At 44.3% G+C, this 23,812-nt stretch overlaps 1 protein-coding gene and 2 non-coding genes across 3 annotated transcripts; all 3 read right to left on the bottom strand.

Moving 5' to 3' along the window:
• Positions 1–939: 939 nt before the first annotated feature.
• Positions 940–14,900, bottom strand: DKC1 (dyskerin pseudouridine synthase 1). Its single transcript, XM_054471948.2, has 15 exons — positions 14,492–14,900; positions 12,520–12,587; positions 11,956–12,042; positions 11,549–11,640; positions 11,155–11,339; positions 10,454–10,518; positions 10,133–10,259; positions 9,092–9,222; positions 8,539–8,682; positions 6,995–7,115; positions 4,626–4,744; positions 3,823–3,926; positions 3,253–3,331; positions 2,313–2,450; positions 940–1,837 (listed from the first exon to the last, which is right to left on the bottom strand). Exons 1-15 carry the CDS (start codon positions 14,748–14,750, stop codon positions 1,769–1,771), a joined length of 1,788 nt encoding a protein of 595 aa, XP_054327923.1. The 5' UTR covers positions 14,751–14,900; the 3' UTR covers positions 940–1,768.
• Positions 3,400–3,525, bottom strand: LOC129025554 (small nucleolar RNA SNORA56). Its single transcript, XR_008497302.1, has one exon. It is a non-coding gene; the product is annotated as a small nucleolar RNA SNORA56 (small nucleolar RNA).
• LOC129025548 (small nucleolar RNA SNORA36 family) lies at positions 8,865–8,996 on the bottom strand. Its single transcript, XR_008497296.1, has one exon. It is a non-coding gene; the product is annotated as a small nucleolar RNA SNORA36 family (small nucleolar RNA).
• Positions 14,901–23,812: the final 8,912 nt, after the last annotated feature.

Raw genomic sequence — 23,812 nt, 5'->3', positions numbered from 1 at the left:
TTCCACACAAAAAGAAATGTGGCCCATTTCACTTAAGCTCCTGGACAACAGCATTAACACAAGATGCCTCTCTTGTGTTCACATGATAAACAGTGGTGCCCTGGAAGAGTCCCCATTCTCTGTGCCCCCACTGCAGGTCTCTACTGGCTAGTGCCCATGTAGAAAAACACCCCTAAGGTTGCCGTATCTAGGGGAGAGCTCACTGTGGGCACATATTTAGAAAGAAAATCCAAGCCTGGGGTCCCGTGGTACAGTGGAGGCCGGTCGCTGAGCCAGGGCTGGGGTCCATTCTGCACGCCTGGCTCATGATATGGCTACAGCTCAGGGCCTCTCCTCACTGCATCCAAGAGTGCTACTTCTTTTTTTTTTTTTTTTTTTTTTGAGACAGACGACGTCTGTTTTGCCAGGCTGGAGTGCAGTGGCAGGATCTCGGCTCACTGCAACCTCCACCTCCCAGGTTCCAGGGGATTCTCCTGCCTCAGCCTCCCGAGTAGCTGGGATTACAGAGATGGGTTTTGCCATGTTGGCCAGGCTGGTCTCAAACTCCTGACCTCAGGTGATCTGCCCGCCTCAGCCTCCCAAAGCACTGGGATTATAGGTGTGAGCCACTGCATCCGGCCTCCTTCTTGGTTCTTAATACCAAATTGGAAGCAACCCTAGACCTTTCTTCCACTAATCTGTCACCAAGGCCTTCAGATTCCTGCATGTCCCCACCCTCAGCTTCCTTCTCCCGACTCACCCTGCCCCCCTCCTGCCAGGCCCACTATGTATAAATACATTAACCCTCTCCTCCTCTGTTCTTCTAGAGATCACTGGTTTTGTGGTAATCACTGCCTCTGAGTACTTGATCTCACATCAGATGACAGGGCCCAAGGTGGATTGTGTAAGATACAGAACAAAAATGTAAAAACCAGAAAACATAAAAGGAAAAGCATCACATTTCAAATAGGACATAAAGGTCCCTAGATTTTTAATCAAAATATTTCACAATTTTTGCTCTGCTAGCATGAGATCAACAAGAAAACCCAACAGGAATACATAAAAAACTTAACAAGTTGACTTTAATAAGTAAAAATTACAACATTCTTCTCCCAGCAATGAACAATTTCATTTTTTAAAAGTAAACGAGGCCTAAAACAAGAGGGCAGAGGAACAAGTAGTCAGATGGATTTAGGTGAGCACTGTACACAAGCTTTGAGGAAGTGCAAAGGACTGACCTCTAGGCCAGAACAAGATGGAAAACTACCAGGCCCATCAGGCCTATAACCCAGACACCAGCATGGACAAAACTCAGTTATACTGAATTCAGAGACAAAATTCAGTGACACTCTTCTACCACTTATTTAGGGTTCTACACCATTTCACTGAGCAGACTTAGTTTTTTGTTTTGTTTTACAAACCTTTTAAACAGAGGGGATTAAAAAAATGCAAACTAGGACTACGATGTTAAGACAACCACTAGCAGACAGCTGCAGACAGTTACTGGGTCTGAAGGCGAGGCTTCCCAACTCAAAACAGAGAAGTCAGTGGGATAAACTCTGCCTCTTTCATCTTTCATCACCCATATCCTTAAAACAGGACAAGATGGGATGACCACACCAGGTAACATCACCGAGGTCTCAAAGTAGCAGCTACAATGTGCCAGAACTCTTCACCCTGTCTAGGACCTATGTTCCACACTCTCAGCAACAAAAGGATCTATAACATGTTTTCTCAATAAGGCTTTAGTTTCTCCTCCAGCTGGACACAATGCTTCAAGTGGCCTTCACTACTCAGAAACCAATTCTACCTCTTTTGCTTTCTTCTTCTTCTTCTTCTTCTTGGTGTTATCACTGTCCTAGAAAGAAAGAGAATGAAAGCTCATAGATACCATCCACTAACAAAGCTATGACTCTCCCAGAAGGAAATCTGGTAAAGGTCCACATTCAAGCAAGCCTTTTTCAGGACCTGTAAGGATATTTTGCGTTAAATACTGCATGTGACCACAAAGTTCTGTGAACCTTTCAGTGACACCCTAGTGGTCTACTTTTGGAAGTGGAAACATTCAGATCACCATCCTACACATCCTCTCCACCCACCTTCAATAGAGCTCTAAGTATAAGTGGTAGAGGCCGGATGCCTCTATCTGTCCATTCCACAGGGAGGGCAAAAGCACTCCAGGAACATGGGGAAGCACTAAAGGCACTTGGTGGCACCCCACCCCCAGGCCACAGCTCCTCCAAGAAGAGTAACAAAGCTGGTACCACCTGGGTAATTCTTTCCCTACGCAGAGACTAAGCCAGCCCAAGGAACCTGAACGTGTTTCCACACACCCCATCTCCAGGCTCGGCCCCACTCTCCAGACCAGCTTTGGCCTTCTTGTCCTTCTTACTCTTCTTCTTTTCCTTCTTGATCAGCTGAGGAGCTGCTGGAGGAGTCTCATCACTTTCACTCTCACTCTCTCGCTTCCGCTGAGATGAAAGCAATTGGTTAAGTGTTAGCTCTTGGGCAATAATGGACAAGAAAGGTTCAGTGAGTCAAAAGGTAGCAAGGCACCAAGAAAGATCCCAATTGAATCCAACAGGACGTTTTCTGACTACGAACCCGGACAGGGCCTTAGTTTACTGAGGATTTGAAGACAGTCTCATCCCCCAAATCCAAGAAGCCTTGAGGCAGGCACGAGAGAAGGAGCACAGCAGCAGCACAGGGCTTGGGGTGGAAAGGCCCGGAGGAGCTGTTTCTCTCATGACTGCAAGGACCTCTCACAGAAAGCAGGCAAAGCAGGAATTCACATCTGACAAGTCAGAAGCTCCTCCCACACGGCCTGTGCAGGATACTCAGTACTGCCCCCAGTTTCTGAGTGCAGACCTGTCATTCTGTGCTCTAATGCCAGCAGCTCCAACAGCCATGGCCTCTGATTTCAACACATCTGTCCTACCATGACCCAGGGCAGGGGCCAGAATTGACACACACACCACCACCCATTCTATCACTGTGTTGCCGCCATAGCTGAGGTAGGAGTCGAGGCCAGTCTGATTCCTGAGCCCACATTCCTCCTCCCAGCAGATACGACAGAGAATACAAATCAGAGGAGCCTGCAGAGCCCAAACAAGCACCCCAGGGTATGAGGCAGCATTACCTGTGTATGCGCTGCACCTCTGATGCTAGCGTATATGGCTGGACTACAGACAGTCACAAAGTAAGACAAACGCCAGTGCCTCTTAGGATTATCTCCCTAAGCACATTCCAAACTGATGACAGCATGCCACTCACCTTCGCAGTTTTTGCTGCTTCGGCAACTACCTGCGGGGCTTTTACCACTTCAGCAACCACCTCTTTTTTGGCAGACTCACTGAAAAAGAGGTAGCAATAGGTCAAATTCACTGAATGGCTTTCCAGGGCAGTACTGATGTTATGTCGTGTTATCTGGCAAGTCTAAAGCCACCATCAAAATACTGACGCTGGACAGAACTCACCACTTACTGTTACAGACTGACTCCCTCTACAGTCCCACGAGCCAGACTAGAAAGGGATAACTGTCTGCCGTGCAGGCCCACACCCCTAACTGGCCTGGGCAGCCAAAACCTCACGGGAGCCGAAGAGCTGGTTCCTGTGGTCCCGCATTTAGCAAGTTTGCCCCAAACCAAGTGACTACCCCTCCCCTGGGCTCTACAACCTCCATGCTCACCTGTCCCTCACCTGTTGTCCATGTACTCCTGCGTCCAGATGGCAAGTGGGCTCTCTCTACCCTCCCATCCTCACCTGTTGTTGACGTACTCCTGCATCAAGGCAGCAAGTGTGCCGTCTCTACCCACCCCTGGCTCTGAAACATCCTGCCCTCACCTGTAGTCAACATACTCCTGCTTCCAGGTGGCAGGTGTGCTGTCTGTGGGCTTCCCATGCTTGTCCAGAAGGCCCTGCTTGATCATCAGCTTCTTCTGACTTGCCTGGTGGAACATCAAGGTGTCAACATTAGAATGGATGTATTCTCAGCAGGACCTCAAACTCCTCTCCAGAGCATTCAAAATTTGCCCACTAACTCCAACACACACAGGACTTGTTGAATGTCACAAAGCTTATTAGTGAGAGCCTCTGCAGACATACGTCCCCACCGTAGCCACCCCTCCCCTCTTCACTTCACCAACACCTATAACCCACTCTTCACACTGGTGTGGCTTAACAGACGATCCCTTGACCAGACTCCTTGACCACTGTGGACACTCCAGGTGACAGACACCTCTCTGCACTCCTTGGTAGCCACTAACGTGCATGAAATTCACCATTCCACTGTGTGATTACATAAGTAATGCCCAACTGTTTCCCCTCATTAGACTGAAATCTCTAAGCCAGACTCCTTGACCACTGTGGACACTCCAGGTGACAGACACCTCTCTGCACTCCTTGGTAGCCACCAACGTGCATGAAATTCGCCATTCCACTGTGTGATTACGTAAGTAATGCCCAACTGCTTCCCCTCATTAGACTGAAATCTCTAAGGCCCAAGACAGGGCCTGTTTCCACTCATCGACAACCCAGAGCCCAGCACAATACAAGGTTGTGGTGGTGAAATACACCAAGAGCTGCCCAAGTATTCAACAATGCCAAACAAAAGAACCTGACAGGACACGCAATCCAGTACCACTTACCTTTGGACCTAAACCCCACTTCCGAGGGTAAGTGTCTCTCTCCATGATCACTCTCTTGATCTTGGCTACTATACCATGGTCGCAGGTAGAGATGACCGCTGTGGTCATTAATGCAATAGCTACAGGCATTGAATAAAGAAAAGAATTATTTGAAGGGGGAAAGAAATGATAATTGATGAGCCCCAATTCTACTGTTGTATGCCACTTTAAAACTTTTAAAACTCTGAGCTACTACTTTAATTGGGGTTACCTTTGCTCAGGATGTGCATATGGAGGAAATACTCCATTATGAGAAGGAGGCCTTTGAAATGACGTTAAACTTCTCAAGTTAAAAAACACCTAACCAAAGCACCTAACGATACACATAACAGGCTTGCAGCTCAAGACATCTATAGGAATGGCATGCACACTCCCTTTGGGGCCACAGAACCTTTGAAGTTTTAAGGATTCCTTTTCTGCTGCTGTCCATAGGCCGTGGCTGCCTCGCCTGCTCACAGAGCTAAGGAATCCTGATGACATGCTTACTTCTGGTACAAATTAGACCCATTAAATGAATAGCTCTAAGGTTCATTCACTAAGAGAGTGCGCAGAACATTTAAAGTCTTAAGAGACAATCCAACAGTAGCTAAGCTTTCACGAGTTAAAAAACACTGGTACTTTATATGGAACCACAAAAAACTCAAAATAGCCAAAGCTATCCTAAGCAAAAAGAACAAACCTGGAGGAATCACATTACCTGACTTCAAATTATAGTATAGAGCTACAATAACCAAAACAGTATGGTACTGGCATAAAAACAGGCACATAAACCAACGGAACAGAATAGGGAACCCAGAAACAAATGCACACACCTACATTTAACTCATTTTTGACAAAGGTGCCAAGAACATACACTGGGTAAAAACCAGTCTCTTCAATAAATGATGCTGGGAAAACTAGATATCCATATGCATAAGAATGGGAGAAAATATCCGCAAACTACCCATCTGACAAGGGATTAATAACCAGAATATATAAGGAACTCAGTGCTATAGGAAAAAAATCTAATAATCCGATCAAAAAACAGGCAAAAGATTTGAACAGACACTTCTCAAAAGAAGACAAATAAATGGCAAACAGGCATATGAAAAGGTGCTCAACGCTCATCACGAGAGAAATGCAAATCAAAACTACAATGAAATATCATTTCACTCCAGTTAAAATGGTTTATATCCAAAAGACAGGCAATGACAAATGCTGGCAAGGATGTGGAGAAAAGGGAACCTTTGTACATTGTTGGTGGGAATGTAAATTAGTATAACCACTACGAAGAACAGTTTGGAGGTTCCTTGAAAAACTAAATTGAGCTACCATAGGATCCAGCAATCCCACTGCTGGGTATATACCCCAAATAAAGGAAATCAGTGTTATCAAAGAGATCACAGTAGCCAAGATTTGGAAGCAACTGAAGTGCCCATCGACAGATAAATGGATAAAGAAAATGTGGTACATATACACGATGGATTACTATTCAGCCTTAAAAAAGAATGAGATCCTGTCATTTCCAACAACATGGATGGAACTGAAGATCGTTATATTAAGTGTAATCGGCCAGTCACAGAAAGACAAACATTGCATGTTCTCACTTATTTGTGGAAGCTAAGAATCGAAACAATTGAACTCATGGACAGAGAAGAGTAAAAGAATGGTTACCAGAGACTGGGAGGGTAGTGGGGGGCTGGCAGGGAGGTAGGGATGGTTAATGGGTACCAAAAAAAAAAAAAAATCAGGCCAGGCATGGTGGCTCACACCTGTAATCCCAGCACTTTGGGAGGGCAGATCACCTGAGGTCAGAAGTTCGAGACCAGCCTGACCAACATGGCAAAACCCCGTCTCTACTGAAAATACAAAAAATTAGCCAGATGTCGTGGTGTGCACCTGTAATCCTAGCTACTCGGAAGGCTGAGGCACGAGAATCGGTTGAACCTGGGAAGCAGAAGTTGCAGTGAGCCGAGGTCACGTCACTGCACTCCAGCCTGGGCAAAAGAGCAAGACTGTCTCAAAAAAAAAAAAAAAAAAACCACCACCACCAACAAAAAACCAAAAGAATGAACAAAACGAGTAAGACCTGCTATTTAACAGCACAACAGGGTGACTATAATCAATAATAACTTGTGTATATTTTAAAATAACTAAGGTGATAAATAACAGTAAAATAGGATTGTTTGTAACACAAAGGATAAATGCTTAAGATGGATGCCCCATTCTCCATCATGTGATTATTATGTATTGCATGCCTGTATCAAAACATCTCATGAACCCCATAAATATATACACCCAGTATGTAACCACAAACATTTACAATTTAAAAAATAAACATCCCCTCTTACCCATGCAGATTGCTTCTCCTTTGGTGGTGATAACCACAATCTCCTGATTGACCTCAATGCCGTCCTCATATCGAAGAACACCTGGAAGCATGATCTTGGCCCCATAGCAGATGGCATTTACCTGCAGAGATGGCACCATGTGTAAGGGGCCCAGCTGCTGCCCTCCACCCCACTCCCACACCAGAGTAAAGGAGGACAACAAGGGAGTGGGGCCTGACACCAGGACACAGGGATGGCACTTATAGCCCACTAGCTGCAAGGGGCATGAAGGGACTCAGAAGAGCTAGGCACCACTCTCCGTACTTTACACACATGACTCAAAAGTAGTAAAGAAGACTTTCAGGTTTTCAGGTTCTAGAGACTCACAGGTATTTTCTTTTCTTTTTTTTTTTTTTTCAGGCAGAACCTCCCTCTGTCGTCCAGTGTGGAGTGCAGTGGCACGTTCTCGGCTCACTGCAACCTCCAGCTCTCGAGTTCAAGTGATTCTCAGCCTCCCAAGTAGCTGGGATTACAGGCATGCGCCACCACGCCCAGCTAATTTTTGTATTTTTAATAGAGACAGGGTTTCACCATATTGCCCAGGCTGGTCTCAAACTCCTGAGCTCAAGCAATTTGCCCCGCCCGGCCTCCCAAAGTGCTGGGATTATAGGTGTGAGCCACCGCACGTGGTCCGTATTTTCATTTTAAACATAAAAATAGCCTTGGCATTCCTTAATTACTCCTCTCTCCTCCTTATCAGGAGAAAGAATAGATTTACTGGAGATCCAGGCAATAACAGGCTCTTAAAGAACTTGAAAACAAGATTACTGAGGCCTGTTGAACCAATCACACAAGTCTTGGTGCAGAATTTATAGGTCAGTGGGTACAAATTAAGGCTACCTCTCCAGAGGTTCAATGGTACCCAATGCACCCATCTGCCTCATACCATCTCCACTCACCTAGACCTCTTTTGCTGATCACATTCTCTCCTCCCTTTACATTCACCCAGAAGCCAGTGGTTTGATAAGGAGAGGACATCACATTTATGTTGTCCACTGTTTTGTGACTGAGTTTTTTCAACTATTATGGTGCCATCTTTCAGTATTTATTACAGCCTATACACATACAAGAAATGTGAACATCTATACAAGATTTGAATATAAATAATTACCAAATACAAACATTTTAAATATCCAGAAATTTTTATCCCTCAAGTTAGAGAAAAAAACAATGTTTTAATTTATAAAAGGCCAACTCTCTGATCATCATAAAAACACAGCTTACAGCCTTGATCTCCTGGGCTCAAGCTGGTCTCAAACTCCTTCCTTGACTCAAGTGATCCTGTTGCCTCAGCCAAAGCGCTGGGATTATAGGCATCAGCCACTGTGCCCAGCCTAATGTGCCTTATTTTTAAGTATGCCTACCACTAAACTTTTACTTCAAATTAATATACTTGGTTTGGACTTGAAAAAAATAAAACAAAACCCAAGGAAAACAATAAAAAGAGCAAGCCTCATCTTTAGAGTATGTTCTGTCCAAATACAAACTCCTAACCCGGAACTTACTGCACTGTCTTTCATAACCAGCCGTTTATGAGATGTCAACAGCTTTTCCAAAGGGTAAACAACTCGCCGCAGGTAACTCTCATCCTTGTGGTTATCATACAGCCACTGAGCATCAAGCACATCGTGCATTGTCACCATGTGGTCCTGAAAAGCAGCCATGTATGAAAATAATTCAGTTTATTTGTATTTCAGCCCATCAGACCCCAAACTTCCTAAAACTGAATGTCACTTGTTTACTAGTCCAAGCTCATTATGTCTTCAGCCTCCTCAGTCCTGGCTCTTCCAGGCATCTTTAACCGTTGAAGTATCAGACCCCAAGCAGGCATTTTTGTAGGCTGGGAGGCAAATGAATAGAATAATACTTTCTACCCAATCATCTCCCTTAGCCCATTTTAATGTCCCAAAGTTTAATTAACAGAACAGGGAAGCTGCCCTGGACTGAACTCAACACTTTGGAAAGCGTCTTTCCCACGACATGAAGCAAGTGGAGTGCCATCAAAGGCTGGCAGATGGTAAGAACCAGCTCTAAAACTTCTAGCCCCATAACACATACCTTTTCACTCATGACTCCAGAACGAACCCTCCGAAGCTCCTGCATCTGACCACCAACTCCCAATAACAAACCAAGGTGCACACATAATGTCCGAATGTAGGTGCCAGCCTCACAACTCACCCAAAAGATTCCTAAGATACACACACACAAAAGAAAAGCAGCACCTACTGTAAATACATCACTGGTTGAGAAATGCAGTTATCCTTCATCTGAGCCACCAAGACTAGAGGTGACAGACACACTTCTTAAAATATAAGCATTTGCTGTAAAGATCTGTAATTCTGGCCGGGCACAGTGGCTCACGCCTGTAATCCCAGCACTTTAGGAGGCCGAGGCGGGTGGATCACGAGGTCAGGAGATCGAGACCATCCTGGCTAACATGGTGAAACCCCATCTCTACTAAATGTACAAAAAATTAGCCAGGCGTGATGGCGGGCGCCTGTAGTCCCAGCTACTTGGGAGGCTGAGGCAGGAGAATGGTGTGAACCCGGGAGACGGAATTTGCAGTGAGCCGAGATCGCGCCACTGCACTCCAGCCTGGGCAACAGAGCGAGACTCCGTCTCAAAAAAAAAAAAAAAAAAGATCTGTAATTCTGGTATTAGCAGAATTTTTAACACAAGTTGCAGGTATATTCAGCATGGTATGTTTCATGGATGGGAGGAAAATAGGCATTGTCTTAAATTTACTTCTGACAACAGAAACTTCTAAGCAGTCAAAATTGCAACAAATAAAAAACACATGCAAAACATACTTTGGTGAAAACACTTACCTTTGAACAAAGCACCGAACTACACAAATGCAGAATGTAAACATTTCAATTCCAGCAGAAGCAGTCATCATAAAAGGTGTAAAAGCCATCTCACTTTACTAGGCACTGTTTACTTTTTCAACGAAAGATAACAAAAACTATCGCCCACAGACAATATCCCAGCTGTAGGGCAGGTTTCAGAAAGTCTTCAACTTCAAGGGCGTCTACTTTTAACAAGAGAACAGAATCCTGAAGAATGTGTTCATACCCACTCACAGGCCTAATGACCCACCTAATCTTCTTTCAGGATCGTATTCAATCATTTTGCTCTCGTAGATGGTCCTTACTCGGAGCTGCCTCTTTACTGCAGCAATAAGTGGGGGTCGCTGGAATAGGGCACCCGTCAGAGTTTCTAGGGCCTAAGAACAAACACAAACGAAAACAAACACCTCATCAGAATGTACATGTGCAGTCACTGGTCCAGGCTGGCTGCGGCAGCCGACTGAAAAGGGCACAAAAGGAGTCAGTCAGGACAGCTAATCCATCTCCAGATGTTTAGGGGCTCAGAGATCCAAGTCAACAAAGGGTGTCCTCCCTACAATTGCAGACTTACCCTAGAAAGCTGGGTCCCCCCTTCAATAGCATTGTGCAGCCGGACAATCCCCACATACTCTTTGCCTGAAAAATGACAAAAGAGTAGTCAGGTGTGGCCACTGAGTTTTCTGTTTTCCGTATTTCTTATATGCTCAGTCACTCCCATTCTGCACAGCAGGAAAAGCGGCAGTTTGACCTTGTGTTTTTATAAAATTTGCGTTAAGAGAGATTTCATGGTGATGATGTGGGAAAGAATGAAGACACTTTCTCACTGGGAATTCAATGTACTGACAGGGACAGTTGGGAGTACCCAGTGTAGAACCTGCCTGGAAAAAGCCTTGCAAGATAAGCAGGCTTTTCAGAGATAAAAATGAACGAAGGATACTTTAGGCAGAAGCGGTAGCACAGAGTGAGAAGCCTGGAGTCAGAGTGAGAAGCCTGGAGTGACAAGCTGAGAGCTGAACCCAGGCAGAGATCTGCCTCCAGGCTACAAATGGATCCAGTCAGCTTGATGAATACATGCTTAGGACGTGAAATTCCAAAAAGAGTGGACCACCAAGATCTGGCAGGGGACAGAACGTACACAGAAACCAAAACAATATCCTTGTTTTAGGATTTTTTTTTTCTTAATGAAGAAATAGTTTCCAGCAGACAAAACGTAGAAGGGAAATACAGAAAGCTTTCCACTCTAGCCAGTCCTTCCCTCCCTCTCCCACATACCTGCACTCTGTTGTGACTTCACCAAGCGAGTGGCTCGTTCTATGCACACGATTAAACAACCAGTCACCTTGGGATCCAGAGTACCACTGTGCCCTGTCTTCTCCACCCTAAGTATCCGTCGAATCCAGGCTACCACCTCATGGGAAGAGGGGTTAGAGGGCTTGTCAAGATTAATGAAACCTGTCCTGGAATGGAAAAAAAATTAATGTATCACCCACTCTTATGCTCCAACGAAACAAATCTGAAGAGTTAAAAACAAAAATAATTCACTGTGGGTACAGGTTATATATTCAAGACAAAGCTATTCTGGCATGCCACTGCCTTCCTGAACAGCTGATGTGAAAGCATTTTCAAAAGAAAGTAAGTTTGCACAGTGCCTCCTCCTGACACTTACCTGATATAGTCCCCAATCTCTCTCTTCAGAGGATTTGAACCACATGCAAGAGGTGTATAGTGTGTTGTCCTTACATTCAGCTTATCAAAATTCTACAAAGCAACGACACAACACAAAACAAAAATACCATGTCGTGAGCACATGTAAAAAAAACTGAGAACTGTTTACAAACTTAGCAATTTAACATTGTGGGGACATGTATTCTACAACAGTATTGAGTGCACTGCGAATTTTTTAAAAACTTGGTTCTTCATTTCAGATACCTTAAGGAATCCTGCTTTAAACTGTATCAGTGGGCATTTCCTAAAGTCAAGGATGCCAGCAGTAAGCATTCTCAATCAATTGTTTAACACTTGGAAATAACGTAAAAGCAGGCATTCACCTGATGCACGATTTTAACCACATACCTTTAGCAAAAGGGGCCACTGAGACGTGTCCAACTTAGCAACTTTGGATTCAGGTTTGATAAGAAATTCTTCAGCGTGTTGTATTTCCTTCGACAGGACAGAAATATAACCTATTAAACTTCCCACCCGATTTTGAACAATTCCATTACTGACACGGAAATGTATGCCTTTTAAACAGAAAACAAGGCTTCTTATGCCTTTTCACTGGGACCTCCAAGGGAAAGAGAGAGAAGAAATGAACCAGGAGTACAGAGGGGAAGTGAAATGCCACTAAGATGGGTCCAAACATTTAAAGAGAAACGGGGATGGTGGGTCTGTGGGTGGCATAAGGAAGAGAAATTCAGAGACAGCAGTTGGTAAGACCAGCACCATTTAGTAAGCTATGCCTGAAGGACACTTGGACTGTCTGGGGTGGTGTCATTTCAGTGCTTTTTCGAATCTACACAATGACTACCAATGCTGGCCCATTCCCTGGAAACCTTTAAAAACACTTCTTTCCTTTAGTTTGTTATTTAAGTAAACTTTCTTTTTAGTCAAAGTGAAGTCAAACACATTACTACTCACGGCTACATCTTCTTCTGGCAATGACTTTCGCTCCTTTTTCTTCTTATGTTTCTTTGGCAAAATAATTACTAAAAAAACAAACACAGGATTTGGGAATTTTCCCCAAGAATAAATGAAACAAGAGTTTAAAATAAAGACCGAAATTAGGGCAGGTAGGAAACGGGTTTTTGGTCTACAATTACAGTCACATGCCACATAATGTTTTGCAAGGACAGACTGCGTATGTGATGGTGGCCCCCATAAGATTATAACAGAGCTGAAAAATTCCTGTCTCCTAGTGATGTCTTGATGATCCTGACCCTGTGTAGGTCAAGGCTACTGTGTGTGCTGTGTTTGTGTTTGTGTCTTAGTTAACAAAAAAATAAGAAAAAAATTAAAAAATTTTTAAATAGAAAACCTAAATAAGGATAGAAGCAGAGAAAATATTTATGTACAGCTGAATAATGTGTTTGTTTTAAGCTAAGTATTATTACAATAGTCGAAGTAAAAAGTTTATAAAGTTACAGTAAGCTAAGGTTGATTTATTCTGAAGAAAAATATATTTTTATAAATTTAGTGTAGCCTAGGTGTACAGATTATAAAGTCTCCAGTAGTGTAATGTCTGAGGCCTTCACATTCAGTCACCGACTCAGCCAGGGCAACTTCCAGCCCAGCAAGCTCCATTCATGCTAAGTGCCCTCCTCTACGGGTGCACCACTTATAACCTTGTGTACTATATACATATAACATACATACATATAATATACACATATATACACACACACACACACATATATATATATATAATTTTTTTTTTTTTTTTGAGACAGTCACACTCTTTCCCCAGGCTGGAGTGCAGTGGCAGGAACTCGGCTCACTGCAACCTCCATCTCCAGGTTCAAGCAATTCTGCCTCAGCCTCCCGAGTAGCTGGGATTACAGGCGTGTACCACCACACCCACCTAATTTTTTTGTATTTTTAGTAGAGACGGGTTTCACCATGTCGGCCAGGCTGGTCTTCAACTCCTGACCTCAGGTGATCCGCCAGCCTGGGCTGGGATTACAGGCCTGAGCCACCACGCCCGGCCCCGTGCTATATTTTTACTGTCCTTTTTCTGCTTAGACATGTTTAAATACACAAACTCTCAACGCTGTGTCCCAACTGCCTACAGCATTCCGCGCAGTACCATGCTGTCCAGGTTTGAAGCCTAGGAGCCATACGCTACACCATATACAGCCTAGGTGTGTAGTAGCCCATGCCACCTAGGTTTGTGTAAGAGCCCTCTGATGTTCACACAATGATGAAATCGCCTAACGACCCATTTCTTAGAACGTATATCCGTAGGTAAGCGAGAAAACAAAGCGTGTAAGGCCAAATGTATGGGTGGCATGGCTGGTAACTGACTGCAGGCTACTGCACGTGTCGGCTTCCCTTCCGGTTCACCACGTGGCTATGGCAGGGCTTAAACATCCCACAGAAGCGCTCACGCAGGGGGCCGGAAAGTTCCATAAGCGACCACTCGACTGTCCCCGCGGGCTTGTGGCCTCTAGAACTTTCTTGCAATTCGGAGCTCTATCCCTGCTCCGGGGTCCCTCGGCTCCTTTTCTTCTCGGCCCGTTTCCACTACCCTTGCTCCCCTAGTCGCATGGAGCTGTAACGGCGGCGTCCGGACTGGCAGCAGCACAGACACTGCCACGTCCCCCGCCACCACGGGGTGGGCAGCACTGCAGATGTCTTTCGACGGCGACCCGGACCCCAGGGATGTGAGAGGGCCGAGCCCCATCATGCCAAGTCACCGCGAGGGGCTCCCACTCTCGCGCCCTTGCCACGGAGCCAGGGCCGAGCGACAAGGCCGGCTTAAGGCCGGGCGGTGAAGAGGCCGACACGCCGGCGGGAACCAGAGGGAGCCGTGCGCGGGCCCCGATACCATCCCCCCACCCCCGTTCCCCGAGTCGCCCGGAGTTAGCACGGCCCGGAAGCCTGCAGCCCTTACCTTCCGCATCCGCCATGTTACCCCGCACCGCGTGCGTGCCGCCCGGTCCACAGCCGAGGGAACGACCGCAGACTCCCGCCGCCTTGGTCCCGTCAGGCCGCGCTGCTAGGACCCACCCACCCGCGCACCGACCTGTGCGTGCCTTGCCGCGGGGCGGGAGGGGGCGGGGCCATCCCGGGGGCGGAATCCGAGGCGCGCGCTGGTCGTCCGCGCAATGCGATTTGCTGGCTCGGCCAGTACGGCGGGCGAGACCGTGCATGCGCTTCGAGCCTCAACCAGCCTGGTTGGCCCAGGCTGGAAGCGCGAGTGCCTCCCGCCCCGACAGCCTGGCGTCTGTGGGCGTGGCCCCAGCTGTAGCCGGTTCACCTCCGGGTTTAGCTCCGCGCCTGCGTCTGGGCTCACGGCTGAACGCTCCGTAAACAGTACCTCTTTCTTTGCTTTCTCACACCGACCCTTTCAGGTTGGTGTTGGATCAGTCCTGATTAATAAGTGAACATGTTGAAGCTCGGAGAGGTTGAAAGCCCTTTGCTGCTTGCAGTTCCCATCCCGCTAGAGCAGATGGCCTGTAGGAGTAGTGTGCGTGCCACATGTTGACTTTTAAATTTTCCGGCAGTAACATGAAAGAAGAGTAAAAAGAAAAAGGTGAAAATGATTTTTATAATGAATTTTTTTAACCCAGCGTATCCGAAATATTATCATTTCCACATACAGGCAAAACACAACAGTATGAATGGGATATTTTACATTGTTTTTTTTTTTTGTCCCCGCAAAGACTTTCCGGTGTGTGCGTTTATGCTTACAGCACACCTCAATTTGAACTCTACGACCGGGCTTCACGCCAAACAGCAGAGACAAAGCACTGGCACTAAATCTCATAGAAACAGGATGAGCCTGGGTATCATGATAGGCAGCAGGGCTGGAAGCTGGAACCAAACTGATTTCTCCCCAGGGATCTTTGGTGGTGTCTAATTGATCACAGTGTCCTGTAGTAAGCCGTCATGATCTGTATAACCCCGGTAACTCTAGGTCTGGCTAAAGGCATTCTGCCTTGAATCACCACAATGGAAAATCATGGTGCCTCATCTAATTCCCAGATCTAGTCAGTCCACAGGCCAGAGTCTGTGAGGTGAGCCTGTAAAGGTGAGGCCAGGCACATGTAACGCTACAAGTGTGTACTTTAAGCCTGCCTCCTCCCTTCTCGTGGGACCCGTGGCCATTTACCAGGGGCTTGCACTAGCCTGTGTTAATCGCTGGGGAAGTGGAATGCCACTTGGTCCAATGGTCAGAAGTGGAGTCAGCCCACGTCCCTTTCACTATCAGCCACCCTGTGGCTCTTTCCCCGGTTCTTGAATCCATACTTGTAATAAACACAATTGGTAGCTGGATAAATTCCCATAGAGGCTCCCTGACTCAAGGACTGAGGGTAATAATGGAAGGAAACAAAGGAAGCCTCTGGCACATTATCATAATTGAGTCCCTGGGAACTGATTTGATCATCTCACTGTACCCCAAGACATCATGCCGAGTGGACCTGATGCATAGGAAGTGGCAAATATTTCACCACAAGGTGAGAGATAAGCCCCTTGAAAATTCAGGGAGGTGACACCTCAGTGAACTTCCTGGGCATCCAGTGGGCTGAGGCATGTTGAGAGGGTCCCTCCAAAGAGAAAGACAAGTTGCCTTACCTGGAACCCTCTGCTTGCTAAAAAAGAAGCATGACACTCAGTGGGCCATTTTCTGGAGATGGCATATCCCATTAGGATGCTACGCAGAGCCTTTTCCAAGCTTTAATAAGAGACTCACAGTTCAGCCCTCTGGAATTTGAAATAAACTTAAAGCTAAGACCTCCACACACAAAAAAATAATAATTTGCCAGGAGGAAAAGCTCCTGGCTTGCTGTAATTATTTACGTTTCAATGACTGTGATACACGTGGTCTTAAGACCTGACCTGCGCATAATAAACTGGGTGTTGTCTGACCAAATCATGAGGTTAGGCATGTGAAGCAGCACTCCATCATCAAGTACAATGATGCAGCCACTTTAGAAAATGGTCTGGCAATTCCTTGAAAGGTTAAACACAGAGTTACCATATGACTCACCAATTCTACTCCTAGGTATAGACCCAAGAGAATTGAAAATGGATTTTTAGACAGATGGTTGTACACATATGTTCATAGAAGAACTGTTCACAATAGCCAAAAGGTAGAAACAACCAAAATGAACACATGAATAGATAAACAAAATGTGGTCTATTCATACAATGGAGCCATAAAAAGGGATGAAGTACTGATCCACGCTACAACATGGATACAACATTGAAAGCATTATGCTTAGTGAAAGAAGCCATTCACCAAAGGCCACATTTTGTATGATTCCATTTATAGCAAATATCCAGACTAGGCAAATCTAGAGACAAAAAGCAGATTAGTGGTAGTCTTGGCCTAGGAATTTAGGGGAACATGGGGAATGACTGCTAATGGGCACAGAGTTTCTTTTTGAGGTGATAAAAAAGGTTCTAAAATTACATTTTGGTGATGGTTGCACAGGATTTCAAGAATTGTGGGATAGGATGGCCACTCATGATGGTTTGGGATCATCTAAATGACAGCCAAATTCCTCAAATTTTTGGTTTGGGTCACAGAGGGAATTTCTATAACAATGCTTAAGGAATTACTTACCTTTTACAGGCACAAGAATAAAACAACTAAAAACCAAACTTTAAAATTTTGACCCATCACCTTTCCAAATTACAAAACTCAGTGAATTCACAGCCTTCTCAGTTCTCTTAGTAAAGGTTGGGGCCACTATCAGAAAAGCATAGAACACTGGGATTTGAAATGGGAGTAAATTGGAGAATTGAGAGTCCCCAGAATCCCCAACTCTTACTGAGCCTCCATTGTTAAACAACCCCCACATTTATCTGATTGCAGGTTCCCTTACTGTCTCCTGAGGGAATTAGCAGGGAAGCAAAAGCACTTCCCTCCTACTCTCCCACCCCAGTGTCTCCAGGCCTGTAACTAGAGTTAACCTCTACATTGCCTCAACTGAACAATTTAAGTCATGCAGCAGGAGAAAGCTTGCATATGAAAACAGTAGTAGGAGTTTGCAAACATGTGCCAGGAAACAGCTAATATTTATGTAAATGATATGTGAAGGTTCTTGCCCCAAAAAGAGAGAAGATCATTTTAAATCAGGCTGAATTCTTGGTATAGATGCTGGAATAGAGGTTCGTGTGGAGGTGATGCCTGGACCAAGAAGCCTATCCCAGAGCTTTAACTGCAATGGACGATGGCGTTCAGGTGAGAATGTACAAGGATTGAAGGAGCTGTTTTGCTAATAAATGCTGTCAGCTACTAGATTCCCATCCCAGATTATTTTTCACCACATTGTTTTCACCACATCTAGCCAGATAACCAAAACAAAATTCTTGCATTTGTCTGAATGCAAGATTCATGGAAGACTTTGCTTCTAGTACCAAATCTTGTGCCAGTTAGAAATGTTTTGTTTGGAAGTAAAAGAAACAGACTGTTATTATTGGAAGGGTATTATAGACTGTGGGACTCAATAAAGAACAGGTTTAAAGAGTGGGGTGAGTGAACATTAAGGGTAGGCCTCAAAATTGTTTATGTCTCATCTCTCACCTTCACAGCACCACACCACACCAAGTTATACCATTAAATAAGACTTTAGTGGATGTTTGCAGAGGTAAAAACAGAAAATCACATTTAAAGAAAGGAATGTGAAACAATAGCTCTAAATATCTTTTTATACTCTAAGAGAAAAGCCCCTAACAATGCCCTGCATGGGTGCTCTTTAGTTCCCAGCCTGCTCTCCTGCCCTCAAATCCTGTAGGGTTATACTGCTTCTAAAACGTTTCACTAGGTCATGTGTGGTAAGCACTGTTAGTTGGCTGCCTAAAAGACATCCCTTTCCTCTTCTTTCTCCATAACAGAGCCCCAGTTTTGGCCAAGACAGCACTGTGCCCAGCAGCGGGGGAAGCATCACAGTCGCTCTAAGCCAGTCAGATCCTTTGTCACATCATTTACTGGCCTCTCTTGCAGTTAGGGTGGCCATGTGGCACAGTTCTGGCCAACGAGTTGTAACTGGAAGTCAGCTGGAGAGGGGAGGGTTGGGTAATGGCATGAGGAGCCAGAAGTGGCCAAGTGGCTCTGTTTCCAAGTTAGTGGAGCGATTCTCGTAAGTGGAAGCATGTTTTTCTTGGGTACCAGAATCTAAACCAGCCAGGTACAAAGTCATGAGGTTGAGAAGCAAAAATTCTGAAGGCAGATTATTCAGCATATCTGTGAGATATGCCGTTCCCCACCTCAACTCTGTTTTCCAGACCTCTTATATTCTGACCGTGAGAAAAACTGCACCATTTAATGGTTTCTAGTTCAGTGTATGGTCCAGATCCTCACAAGAGTGTTGTGTCCCAACTAGCAACACAGCAGAATCTTCAACAGGCCATTTTATCATTGGCCAGATCAACAGCTGCCTACAGAATGTTGGAAGAGATATGGAATTCTTTTAGCAAATAGATCACATCTGTAACCACAGCAGCAACTGAAATAACCATCTGATTATGCTTTCAGTAATCCACAGTCGTTTAATGTCCACAGTTTAGGTTTCTACCACTGCATAACAAACCATCCCCAAACTTAGTGCCATTAAACAGCCATTTCATTGTGCTGACAGGTTCTTCAGGTTAGAAATCAAGACCGGACACAGTGAGAATGGTTTCTGTTTGCTCTGTAATGTCTGAGGTCTTGGCTGAGATGACTTGATGGATAGGGGTGACAGGATGGCTGGAGGCTATAATCTTCTGGAAGCTTCTTCACTAACATGCCTGTTGCCTATACTAGGATGGCTGGAAGGCTGGGTTCCACTGGAACTTGAGCACCTACTACACACAGCCTCTCTTTATGGCATGGCAGCCTTAGACTAGCTGGAGTCTGTACTTGGTGGCTCAGGACCTCCAAAGCAAGGGTTAGAGTGAAAAAGGCAAAAAGCTGCATCACCTTTTATGACTCAGCCTTGGAAGTCTCATCATGCCATTTTTGTTGCAGTCTATGGTTGAAGCAGCCACAAGCCTGCTCAGGTTCAAGGGGAGGGAACATTAACCCCACCTCTCAGTGGGAAGAGTGTTAAGAATTCTGGAGTCCTGGTTTAAAACTGCCATGTTCACCAAGACCTAACCAACTGCTGTGCAGGCCAAACAGATGAATTAAATGAGGGTGTGATAGGAATTTCCTTCCCTGCATTTTTCAAGTCTTTGATGAGGGAACTAATTTCTGAAATTGCTCTTAAGTATGTGGTATTATTTGTTTTGATTTACACTTTGTGAGAAGGGGAAACTCTAGGGGTTTCCACTTGGGCCTTTCTGTCATGATGGCCTCATTCTGCAGGTCAGGAAATCATTGTGGGAATTTTGTTTTGTTTTCTCTTGAGACAGGGTCTCACACTCTGTCAGTGCATTGGTGTGATCACATCTCACTGCAGCCTCAACCTACTGGGCTCAAGTCATCTTCCCATGTCAGCCTCCCAAGTAGCTGAGACTACAGGCGTGCACCATCATGCCCAGCAAATTTTTGTATTTTGTGTAGATACACGGTCTCAATATGTTGCCCAAGCTGATCTTGAGCTCCTAGGTTCAAGCAGTCCTTCTGCCCTGGCCTCCCAAAGTGCTAGGATTACAGGCATGAACCACCATGCCTGGCCCAATGTGGGGATTTTGCTGACTTTTTTTTTTTTTTTTTTTTGGAGACAGAGTCTTGCTGTGTCACCCAGGCTGGAATGCAATGGCTCGATCTTGGCTCACTGCAACCTCCACCTCCCAGGTTCAAGCGATTCTCCTGCCTCAGCCTCCCTAGTAGCTGGGATTATAGGCACGCACCACCACGCCTGGCTAATTTTTGTATTTTTAGTAGAGACAGGGTTTCACCATGTTGGCCAGGTTGGTCTCAAACTCCTGCCTCAGCCTCCCAACGTGCTGGGATTACAGGCTTGAGCCACTGTGCCCAGCCAGCTAACTTTTTTTTTTTTTTTTTTTGCCATTTAGATGAGTAGGTAGTGGTGGTTTTAATATGCACTTCTCTAATAGCTAATGATGCTGATCCTCTTTCTATGGGCTTATTTGATACCTGTATATCCTCTTCAGTGAAATATCTCTTCATATCTTTTGTTTATTTTCTATTTGGATTTTTTTTACTGTTTATTTTTGGTAATTCTTTATATATTCTTGATATGAGTCTTTTGTTAGATACATGATTTGTAAATATTTTCTCCCAGTCTGTAGCTTGTCTTTTTATACCTTTTTTTTTTGAGACAGAGTTCCAGTTTTGTTGCCCAGGCTTGAGTGCAGTGGCATGATCTGGGCTCACTGCAACCTCTGTCTCCCAGGTTCAAGCAATTCTCTTGCCTCAGCCTCCGGAGTAGCTGGGATTACAAGGGCCCACCACCATGTCCAGCTAATTTTTGTAATTTTAGTAGAGACGAGGTTTCACCATGTTGGCCAAGCTGGTCTCGAACTCCTGACCTCAGGTGATTCACCCGCCTCGGTCTCCCAAAGTGCTGGGATTACAGGTGTGAGCCACCACGCCTGGCTGTCTTTTTTATACTTCTTAACAAGGTATTTTGTAGAGCACAAGTTTTAATTTTGATGAAGTCCAATTTATCACTTTTTTCTCTTTTTTTTTTTTTTTTTTTTTTTGAGGTGAGGTCTTGCTCTGTCACTCACGGCTGCCTCAATCTCCTGGGCTGAAGCCATCTTCCCGCATCAATCTCCTGAGTAGCTGGGACTAACAGGTGTGCACCACCACACCTGGCTAATTTTTTTTAAAAATATTGGTGTAGAGACATTGTCTACCTTTGTTGCTCAGCCTGGTCTCAGACTGTTGGGCTCAAGTGATCTTCCTGTTTTGGCCTCCCAAAGTGCTGGGATTCCAGGTATAAGCCACTGCACCTGGCATCAAGTTTTTCTTTTAAGGATTGCATTTTTGGTGCCATGTCTAAGAACTTATCACCAGGTCGTAGGTCCCAAAGATTTTCTCCTATTTTATCTTCTAAAAGTTTTGTAGTTTTACATTTTATATTTAAATCTAGGATCCATTTTGAGTTCATTTTTGTATAAGGTGTGAGGATTGGGTTGAGGTTTTTTGTTTGGTTTCGGCCTATGGGCATCCAGTTGCTACAGTTTATTGAAAAGACTGTCCTTCCTCCATCGAATTGCTTTTGCACCTTTGTCAAAAACCAGTTGGACGAATTTATGTGAGCCAGTCTCCAGGCTTTCTAGTCCATACCATTTATCTGTATGTCTATCCTTTCACCAATACAAAAAGTTTTGACTACTGTAGCTTTATAATAAGCCTTGAAATCGTATAAAGAGATTTATGTGTTGACCTTGTATCCTGCAACCTTGCAAAACTCACTTACTAGTTTTGGGAGTTGTTTTTGCATATTCCTTGAGATTTTCTATGGAGACAATTATGTTCTGCAAATTGAGACATTTTCTTCCCAATCTTTATGCCATTTGTTTCTTTTTCTTATCTTATTGTACTGAACTAGGACTTTTAGTACTATGTTGAATACAAGTGGTGAGAGTGGATATCCTTGCCTTGTTCCCAGTCTTAGGGGGAAAGTGTCCAGGTTTTCACCAGTAAGTATGATGTTACCTGTAGGTCTTCTGCAGATGTTCTTTAATAAATTGAGGAAATTCCCCCATTTTCTGAGAATTTTCTGAGAGTTTTTGTCATGAATTCTGTCAAATGCTCGTTCTGCATCAACTGATAAATCATGTGATTTTTCTTCTTTTGTCTGTTAATGTACTGTATTGCATTAATTGGTTTTCAAATATTGAACAAGCCTTGCATCTCTGAGATGCATGGTGTATAATTATTTTTATGTATTTGTGGATTCTATTTGCTAGTATTTTTCTAAGGATTTTTGTGTCTATATTCATGAGGCATATTGGCAAGTAGCCTTCTTTTTTTAACTTTTTCTGGTTTTGGAAGTATCAGAGTAATACTGGCTTTATAGAATGAATTGAGAAGTGTTTGATTTGGACTTATGAAAACAATTTTGTGCAATCTCTTATTTATTTATTTATTTATTTATTTATTTATTTATTTAGAGATGAGGTCTTCCTATGTTGCTCAGGCTGGTCTCAAACTCCTGAGCTCAAGGGATCCTCTTGCCTCATCCTCCCACAGGGCTGGGATTACAGGTGTGAATCACCATACCTGACCAATTTTGGGCAATTTTAAATACAACAATAATGGATATGATGAAAGACTATCACTGATAATAATAAAGTCAAATTTCATATTCCAGATGAAAATTAGATGATTTTAACTTGTAGAGAAGTCGTTTATGGATGCCTATACAGGAAAAAGAGTGCTCCCCTATCTGAACTTGTGCCATGGCACTCCAGGCCTTTAATTCACATACTTCTTAGATTTATTAAATCAAGAGGTGGGTGGGAGGTGGGAGATATAGGAAGGTGCAGTCCTTTCCCTCATTATTGGCTTTCACACACATGTGAAGCTGTTTCCCATGCCTGTCTATGATCCAGAGTTTTCTTTTCAAATTTTCTTTTCATAGCAAATAAGTTAGATGCATGGTCACTTTGACTCATCATGATGAAATTGAGATAGAAACTCTTCTGTAATAGTAGGCATTTATTTTCACAAGTTTGTAGTTATAAGATTTACAGAAGTTAATGAACTGTGAAACAAAGTCTATTTTAAATAAAAAATAAATGGGGAAGCCACAAAGGGAATCCAGGTGCCAAAAATCACTTGCTATTCAAATTCTCTCCTCTCCCCAGGCTAGAGTGCAGAGAAGCTAAGATGGGTTTCCATGAAAGGAACAATTTCGATTTCTCTGGCAGGGAGAACAGTGTACCCTAAAAGATACAGGAATAATTACTCATATCAACATCTTTATTTAACCCATCTGGCTAGTCTGGAGATTAATAGTGGGTAATTGTAGGATTAATCAGGTTGTGATTTGAACTGAAGCTGCTATTCCAGATGATGCTGTTTTCCTACAGCAAATCAACACAGCCCCCTGGCACCTGGGATACAGCTATTCATCTGCCAAATGTTATTTTTTTCCCATTCAGCAGAGAACACTAGAAGCAGCTTACTTTCATCTGGCAGGAACAGAAGTACAACCTTAGGACTATATCTATTCTCTGGCTCACTGTCATAATCCACGTTGAATAGAGCTTGATTGCTGTGAATGTTGTGCTGGTTTATTACACTGATGACATATGTACTGGACCTGATGATCAAGAGGTAGCAAATACTCTAGATGCTTTA

The sequence above is a fragment of the Pongo pygmaeus genome, chromosome X (genome assembly GCF_028885625.2).
Source record: "Pongo pygmaeus isolate AG05252 chromosome X, NHGRI_mPonPyg2-v2.0_pri, whole genome shotgun sequence".
In the NCBI taxonomy this organism is placed as follows: Eukaryota; Metazoa; Chordata; class Mammalia; order Primates; family Hominidae; genus Pongo; species Pongo pygmaeus.
Note: the sequence above shows the minus strand (reverse complement) of the source record. Positions and strands in the feature narration are given on the sequence as shown.

Bases quoted from the DNA above. Each gene is read 5' to 3' on its own strand.
- DKC1 (XM_054471948.2), bottom strand. From the start codon at position 14,750: ATGCACGGTCTCGCCCGCCGTACTGGCCGAGCCAGCAAATCGCATTGC. The intron at 12,588-14,491 runs GTAAGGGCTGCA...TTGTTTTTTTAG, and splicing joins TAACATGGCGGATGCGGAAG to TAATTATTTTGCCAAAGAAA. The intron at 10,519-11,154 runs GTATGTGGGAGA...GTCATTTTTCAG, and splicing joins GAAGTCACAACAGAGTGCAG to GCAAAGAGTATGTGGGGATT.